General features: G+C 30.9%; 1 protein-coding gene across 2 annotated transcripts; it reads left to right on the forward strand.

Moving 5' to 3' along the window:
• On the forward strand, window positions 4,390-8,012 carry LOC107608083 (receptor like protein 30-like). 2 transcript variants are annotated; one of them, XM_016309972.2, is made up of 2 exons: window positions 4,390-7,394; window positions 7,718-8,012. In XM_016309972.2, the coding sequence occupies exons 1-2, from the start codon at window positions 4,442-4,444 to the stop codon at window positions 7,795-7,797; spliced, it is 3,033 nt and encodes a 1,010-aa protein (XP_016165458.2). In that variant the 5' UTR covers window positions 4,390-4,441; the 3' UTR covers window positions 7,798-8,012. The 2 variants fall into 2 exon arrangements, with proteins under 2 accessions (XP_016165458.2, XP_020962560.1); XM_021106901.1 differs by having other exon boundaries at window positions 4,390-7,096; window positions 7,423-8,012.

Raw genomic sequence — 9,312 nt, forward strand, 5'->3', positions numbered from 1 at the left:
AGTAGTAGAGTATAAATATACGCTCTAACTATGTAAACGTTCCTAGGAGAATATGAATTTATCTCATCCTCCTTCTTCTTCTTTTATTTCTTCACGTTTCTTATTCTCCTTCTTTGCATTCTTCTTCTTTCTTTTTCGTGTTCCTCTTCCTTCTTATTCGCATTCCTTCTTCTTGGTTTTATTCCTCTCAAAAAAGCAAATCAAGAAGAATTTTAAGAAAACGAAATAAGGAAAAAATAAAAAAAAAAATGAAAAAGAAGAAGAAGAAGACAAAGTGGAAGACGAGGAGGAGAAATTCAAGTGAAACGAAACCAAATGAACCGAAATTTCTTAAGGAATAAAAAATGTGGTCAATACTTAACAGCAGCATCAAATGAATCTCAGTTAATTCATAAATGAACCGAATTAAGTTTAGATTTGAACAAAAACTAACTAAACAACCACACATGAACAAGTTCAGCAAATTCAAGCGAAACGAAACCAAATGAGCATAAATTAAACTAAGAAATGAACTCAAATTTCTTAAGGAATAAAAAATTTGGTCAATACTTAACAGCATATCAAGTGAACCTTAGTTAATTTACAAATGAACCGAAATTAGTTCAGATTTGAACAAAAACTAACTAAGCAATCACACATGAACAAGTTCAACAAATTCAAACTAGACGAAACCAAATGAACCTAAATTGAACTAAGAAATGAATCGAAATTTCTTAAGGAATAAAAATTTTGGTTAATACTTAACAGCAGCATTAATTGAACATCAGTTAATTCACAAATGAACCGAAATTAGTTCAAATTTGGACAAGTAGTAAAAAAACTCAATCATCAACAAAAATACATCATGTTGGTGATGATGATAACGAAATAGCAAGATAACGAAAAAAGAAAAGAAGAATAAGACGACGCAGCATTAGGGAAAAAGGAGGAGGAGGGAAGAAGAAAAATCTGCATGTGCGAATTTGGAAAAAGAAAAAATGACGGCAGTAAACGTGCACGCATAAATTTAAAATACTTTATTGAACTTGGTTAGGATTATGACTTAAATGTAGAGTTTTATTCTAATAAATATAAAAAAAATAATTTTAGATTGATATTTATTGTCTCTTACATATTTTTATAAAATATTATGACCAATAATAGCTACTACTTCACCCTTTACAATACTAAAAAGGAACAAATATAAATTTAAAAATTTTTTTGAGAATTTTCAGGAGGCTAACATTACGTTACATTACTAATTAAAGAGTTGAATATGTATTATATATAAAAGGTATACTAAAAATGTTTGAGACAAGGAGCACTTAAAATACAGCTATATAAAATATGTCATTATGTTAAGCTATATAAAATACTCACTCATGTCTTTATAATTATTTTCCTAAAACTTAAAACACTAAACATTGTAATCAAGTAAAAACTAAAAAAAGTTGAAATTAATAAGGTTAGGAAACTATGAACAAAAACATAAATAGGTACAAATTTAATAACAATGCAACCAAACGTGCAAAAAGAACTTGACAGTCCCAAGAAGTGCGCAATAACAATTAACAATACATAAATTATATAATATACCAGATGATAGATCGTTAAATTTAATAGTTTAAATAAAATTCTATTATATTTCATTATACTTGTATGCAGTGAGTCTAATTCTAGAGAAGATTTGGGTAGAATAAAATCAATTAATCCCATCAACACGTTACAAAACCTTCAAACTTAATGGACATTTTTTCATCGTCTAATAATTTTAGCTATTAATTTTATACGAAAACTACATATGAGTTTTATATTACAGCTTCCCGCCAAAGACGTTACGAAATCTTCAAAGTAAATGGTTATTTCTTCTACACATAGTGGGTTCTACTTTGTTGACTTTGCATGCGCTTGTTTTCTGCGCGTCTTCACCATTAACAATAATGAATGAGAGAAAGGAAAAAAAATAGAATAAAACAGATTTGAATAAAATAGAATAAATTTACAATACCGAATGTAAAAAAAAATAAATTGGATATAAATAGAGATTAGAGTGTTCGGAGTGCGGTTTGGATTGGATGATATTTTTAAAAAAGTCCGATCCGATCCGATCCAATTTCAAACGGTTTGGATTGGATTGAATTTGCGGTTTTGTAAATTAAAAAAATTAAATACATATAACAAGTTTTAACATCAAATTTTAAATAATTAACAATGACATAACAAGTCTCAACAATATCTTAAAAAACCAACGATAACAAATATAGAAATAAAATTATAGGTTAGTTAAAATAAATAATAAATAACATTTTGAACATAAACTATTTATTAAATAATAATAATACATGAATAATATAAAAATGTATAATAAATTAAACATGTTATAAGTATAATTATAAATATAATAATAAAATAATAATATTATAACACATTGTGCGGTTTGAATTGGATTGAATCGGTTTTGAAAAGTAGATCCGAAATCCGATCCGATCCAGCAGTTTGTAAAAAATAAAATTCAATCAAATCTAAATTAGTACGATTTTAATCAGTTTCGATTTGAATTGAATTGAATGAGCGGTTTAATTTGGATCGGTTTGGATTTGAATATCCTAATAGAGAGGGATCTTGAAGCTATTTTATCCAAAAGGATATATATTTCCAATTTAATTTTCTTATTAACATAATAGAATATATTAGTAGATGATTACTATATAAGAAAATTTGCATTAAAAGCACATTATTTTTTTAATTTTCACCCATAACTTCATTTCCATCTCTATAACAAATCCTATGTTACTTTTTCAAACAAATTGTAATTGAATTATATTCTCAATGAATATTTTAAAAACCTCTAATATAAATAAAGTTAATGAATACTCAATTAGTCATTGTCATGAAAGACCAATGGTTCCTAACAAAAAATAATTGACAAAGCGGCTTTAACTATCTAATTTTTTTTACACATATTGATTCTTTTCCACAACTAAAATGATATCGTTTTGAGAAAATGGATATTTACATTAATAAATCAATGCCTTAAAAATTAAATTTAAAGAAGAAAGCACTAAAGTCAAGCTTTTTTGGTCAAGCTTCACACCAATGCATGGTGGATATTGTGAATGTGGTTCGAATATTGTTTTTTTTTTTTTTCTTTCGAGAGGAGGTGGGGTTTCTTTTTTTTTCTTTTGTCTTTTGGTCCTTAGAGGAGGTGTAAAAGTTAATTAGCTTAAATTATTTTTTTTGGTGACAATTAGCTTAAATTATTTAATCATGACAAAAATATTTAAGTGTTTATTCGTTTTTATTTTGGTGACTGAAGATTTGTTTATTCTAGTTTTGATGTACAGTATTATAGCCTAATAGAATTTGTAGTATATTTTGCGTCTTTACGGCGTATTTCAGTGAGTATAATTAATTTTTAAAGAAAAAAAAAACATCAATTTGATCCTTTTTAAACTGTGAACAGAGAAATCTTTTTATCAATTCATTAACTAAAATTTAACAGTAATGTTTATATGTACTATTAAATGTCTATTTATGAGAGATACTCATGTAAGTAATAATTTTTGGAGTAAAAATTTACTTGTATGTTTTGATAGGATTAATGATAAATAATAAAGAGCAGTTGATAAAAAATTATATGAAAATTAAAAATAATAAATATTTTATTATCCAAAATTACATTATTTTTTTGCTCATGTGACAGTAATGAAACATGCATTACAATAAATAACGAAATATATGAATAATTTTATTTTGTTTTACACTATTTAGGTAGCGTTTGTTTTGAGGTACTGAGACAGAGACTGAAAGACTGAGACTCAGTATCGTGTTTGTTAGTTCAGAGACTGGTACTAAAATTTCTGTCTCTGTCTCTAAAATTTCAGTATTTCAGTACTTCCAAAAAGTAGGGACACAGGGGACTGAAATTTTTAGAGATAGAGACTGAAACTTTAATAACATTTTATACCTAAAATACTTTCATTTCAATTAATTAATTTCAATTTTATCCTTTTTGCAAATTAAATTAGAATTTCATTCTTGTTTCAATTCATGTCTCCCATTTTGCACCAAACAGAATATTGAGATTTATTTCAATCCATATCTCTTAGTCTCTGTCTCTCAGTCTTAGTCTTTTCGTCTCTGTCTCTTCACCAAACGCTACCTTATTGACAAAAAGATATACATGTCTATTATTTACTATCTTAAAAGACTTAATTAATACTTTTTTTTCTTTAACAACTAATTAATCCAAAAGTCAACATGATGTAATTGTCACTTTCCTCTATATTTTAATATAGAAATCATGCATTGACTGGGTATAGGTGGCAGGTGTTATAATTCCAATTAAAAAAATCCATAAATAGATGGATCCTAATTGATGAGTGACATGCCAATGCCAATATCATTTTCAAGTAAGCCATATATACATACATAAAATAAGCAAAAGCTTGAATCAAAATCAATGGGGTATTTGATGTTGTTGGTTGTTAGAGTGGTGTTGTGTGTGTATATGTTTATGATGTTCCATTTTGCATGTTTCTCTTCGCATCTATGCCATTCCCAAGACAGCTCTGCCTTGCTTCACTTTAAGACCCATTTCATTTTTGACCCTTCAATTTTTGAATATCATTATGACTATGACTATGAGTATGTGCACGAGTATGAGGATGGGTATGAGTACGAGTACGAGTATAAGTGCCCTCATGTTTATCCAAAGATGAGTACGTGGAAAAATGGGACAGATTGCTGCTCATGGATGGGTGTCACGTGCCACTCTGTGTCTGGTCACGTGATTGGCCTCGATCTCAGTTGTGGTGCACTTGTAGGTAATATCTATCCCAATAGCACTCTTTTTCATCTTACTCATCTCCAAACACTCAGCCTTGCTTTCAATTCTTTCAATTATTCTCCATTTTCATCTCAGTTTAGTAAGCTTGTGAGTCTCACACACTTGAATTTATCTGATTGTGAATTCAAAGGTGAAATTCCTTCCCAAATCTCACACCTTTCCAAATTACAATCACTTGATCTCTCTTCTTTTTATGATGATTTGATGTGGAAAGAAATTACTTGGAAGAGATTGCTGCAAAACACATCTTTGAGAGAGATTGTATTGGATAAAACAGATATGTCTTCAATTGGTCCAACACCAAACCCTTTGTCTTTGATCGCCAACTTGTCTTCCACTTTGGTTACTCTCAGTCTTGTTTATACTGGAATAAGGGGTTCTTTGACAAATGACATACTTTGTTTACCCAATCTTCAACACCTCATTCTAACAGGGAATAAATTGTCAGTCCATCTTTCCGAGTTGAGTTGTACCATTTCTCTTAGTATCTTGGATCTTTCATTTTGTGGTATCCAAGGGCCTATCTCTTCACCATTCTCTAATCTAACACACCTCACTTCCTTGAATTTGGCGGGAAATCAACTCAACAGTTCAATCCCGTCATCACTTTTAAACCTTCAGCGTCTCACTCACCTCGATCTTTCAATGAATGATCTTAGTGGTCAAATTCCAAATGTGTTTGATAGGCTCACCAACTTGCAAACTCTCTCTCTTCATGATAATAATTTCCAAGGGAAGCTGCCATCCTCATTATTTGCCTTAACTCAACTCTCTTCCTTGGATTATTCTAATAATGAAATTGAGGGACCACTACCTAACAAAGTAGCATTTTTAAATCTCACTGACTTAATCCTAAGAGACAACTTATTAAATGGGACAATCCCTCAGTGGGCCTTATCCCTCAAGTCTTTGAGATACTTAGATCTATCCAATAACAGATTCAGAGGGCACATAAGTGAAATTACATCTTATTCCTTGGACCATTTAGACTTGTGCAACAATGAGCTCCATGGAAACTTTCCAGAATCCATTTTCCATCTTGTCAACCTTACTCTTTTGTGCTTGTCTTCAGATAACTGGAGCGGCATTGTCAACTTCCAACTCTTTTCTAAGCTTCAAAACTTGGAGCATCTTTATCTTTCAGGTTGTAGTTCATTATTGCTAAAATCTGAAACAAGTGTTAATCACACTTTCTCCAATTTGTGGGAACTGCAGTTGCTTTCTAGCAATATTACTGGTTGGTTGGAATTCTCAGGAAAATTTCCAAATTTAGATTATCTTAAATTGTACAACAATAGTGTTGAGGAAAAAGTGCCAGAATGGATACATGGTATGGATTCATTAAGTTATTTGAATCTCTCACAAAACAATGTTACATTGATGGACCATTTCCCATGGTATCGACTTGAATACCTTGATCTTAGTTTCAACTCCATGGCTGATGACATTTCTTCCTTCTTTTGTAATGCAACCATTCTTTACATTATCAACTTGTCCCACAACAAATTCACAGGAACATTTCCACAGTGCCTTGCCAATAGATCATTCTTTGGAGATTTGGATCTACAAATGAACAAACTTCATGGAACTTTGCCAGACACCTTTCCGAATCTTAATACACTGAATCTCAATGGCAACAATTTCGAAGGTCTATTGCCGAAATCTTTGTCCAAATGCTCAGGACTTGTGGATTTGGATCTCGGTAACAATCAATTTGAGGACACATTTCCCAATTGGCTTCAAAATCTATCATATTTGGAAATACTGGACTTACGAGGCAATAAGTTGTACGGTCAGATTGCAAATTTGAAATCTGAAAAGATATTTGCAAGTTTGATTATTTTTGACATATCATGCAATAACTTTAGCGGCTCATTACCAAAAGCATACATACAAAATTTTCGAGCCATGAAGATTGTTCATGATGTGCAAAGCCCTTTCTCTTATATTGATACAGATTGGATTGATACAAATGAAGCATATGAGGGTTCTATGGTTGCAACAATTAAAAGAGTCAGTCTTCCTTTTACGAAAATTCCAAATGGCTTTGCAATTATGGATTTGTCAGAAAACAAATTTGAAGGAGAGATTCCAGATGTTATTGGAGAGCTTCATAGACTCAAAAGCCTCAACCTTTCATATAACAACCTCATTGGTCCTATTCCCCCCTCTTTGGGAAATTTGACAAACCTTGAATCATTGGACCTCTCCTCAAATATGCTTACTGGGAGAATTCCCACTGAATTGACCAATCTCAACTTTCTTGAAGTCTTGAATTTCTCCCAAAACCAACTGGTTGGACCAATACCTCAAGGAAAACAGTTTAATACATTTTCAAACAATTCCTATGAGGGAAACATGGGGCTATGTGGATTTCCATTGTCAATTCAATGCAACAACAATGTCCCTTTGCAACAATATCCATCTTCTGAGGCTGAAGACAAATTTGGATTTGGTTGGAAACCAGTGGCAATAGGATATGCATGTGGAATGGTGCTTGGAATTGGATTAGGATATTGTGTTTTCTCAATTGGAAAGCCTCAATGGATTGTGATCATCTTCGGAGGTAAAAGGATCAAAAGAACTCTCTTGAGGTACTTAATCTTTCAAACAACCATCTTGAAGGATCAATACCTCAAGGAAAACAGTTTGATACATTTTCAAATGATTCTTATGAGGGAAACATGGGGTTGTGTGGATTTCCATTGTCAATTCAATGCAATAATGTCCCTTTGCAACAATCTCCATCTTCTGAAGCTGAAGACAAATTCGGATTTGGTTGGAAACCAGTGGCAATAGGATATGCATGTGGAATGGTGCTTGGAATTGGATTAGGATATTGTGTTTTCTCAATTGGAAAGCCTCAATGGATTGTGATCATCTTCGGAGGTAAAAGGATCAAAAGGAGGAGCCGTGGAAACCGCCGGCGTGCAAGAACAACTCTGTTTCAGCTTTTTGTTGTAATGTAAATGTGTAATAAATTTATGTCTTGTGCTCTTGTGTTTTTTATGTTTTATTTGATTTGACGTTGTACTTTTAAGTATTTGTTCTATAGTTGTAAGATATGTTGCAAGTGAATTCTGTTTTCAAAGCCTATATATGTGTGCGAGAGTTTCTTGCTCCAAAACTTCTTCACTTGCACCTTCCAAGTATGTAGAAGACTATAACAACTATCAATATTATGCATGGGTATATGACCACGCAACTGATTTTTTGTTTAGGGGGTTAATTATGTTAGAACAATTGTCAAACTGTTAGGAATATCTCCAACACAATCTGATTGTTTTTTTCTTCTTCTTTTTTTAACTAATGTCAATCTAAAATAGTTTGATAAAAAATACTAATTCTCTGGTATTCATCATCAAGTAATAGCTGGTCCCAACTCCCAATGCAAGTTGAAAATGTTTCTATATTCAAAACAAAAATTAAACCATCTATACTTAGTTAGAAATAAGAGGATAAAACTCTGGTGAAGATGGAAAGTACTTTACATACTTTGATTCTTAATCAATTATTTAATCAGTACAATTAGGTTGTTCTCTAGAATTAAAATGTTGTGTTCAGTAATAGTACTATTTCTCTGTTTACAACACTAAAAAAGAACAAATATAATATTAGAAAATATTTTTCATAATTTTCATGAGGCTAAAATTACCTTACATTAATGATTAAAGAGTTCATATGTATTGTTTATAAAAGGTATGCTATTGTGACAAAGTATCTGAGAAGTGAAGTACAAATTATATTGAAGTTCTGTCAAATATCCTATGAATTGAGGAATAGAACCAGCGAGTCTATTATATCAAATATCCCATGCTATTGTTTATTATGGGTGCATGACCCTCTCCAATAACATTTGGAATCTCTCCTTTAAATTTATCCTTTGATAAATCAATATTATATAAAATTGTGAGAGTATATAATTTTCTCACTTGATTCAAATGGTTTACTACCTGACTAGTGGTGTACATACATGCATGATTCTTGTGTCATTGAAAAATTCTGATAGAAAAATTGTCACGGCCCAAAATGAACCATGACCGGCGCTCAGGAAAACAGTTCCCTAGCAAGCCTATCAAACTCAAATATAAATTAATTAAGAAAGTTACAAATATTTTAAAGAAATTTACAGTTTCTAAAATGAATAATTTCATATTTTTAATAAAAGGTAAAATAATTAGATATGGATGGATCCTGCCTGTGATATATGGAGCATATGACGTCTAAAGAACTCAACAAAAATGAAGCACCAATTGCAGATCATTACTCTTGAATAGAATGCTCACACATTCAAGTATTTGTTCCTGAAAATTATTTTTTAGAAAAACGGAATGAGTTTTGCAACCCAGTGACCAGACAATACATCTATAATCGACATGAGACCATATATAAACATTATATCAAAAATAATTTTAATTAGAAAATAATAATTCATAATAATAAGTGAATCAATAAGGGAGTTCTCATACAGAAATCAAATCAAA

Source organism: Arachis ipaensis, chromosome B07, assembly GCF_000816755.2.
Source record: "Arachis ipaensis cultivar K30076 chromosome B07, Araip1.1, whole genome shotgun sequence".
NCBI classification, from domain to species: Eukaryota; Viridiplantae; Streptophyta; class Magnoliopsida; order Fabales; family Fabaceae; genus Arachis; species Arachis ipaensis.

Bases quoted from the DNA above. Each gene is read 5' to 3' on its own strand.
- LOC107608083 (XM_016309972.2), top strand. From the start codon at position 4,442: ATGGGGTATTTGATGTTGTTGGTTGTTAGAGTGGTGTTGTGTGTGTAT. The intron at 7,395-7,717 runs GTAAAAGGATCA...TCATCTTCGGAG, and splicing joins GATTGTGATCATCTTCGGAG to GTAAAAGGATCAAAAGGAGG.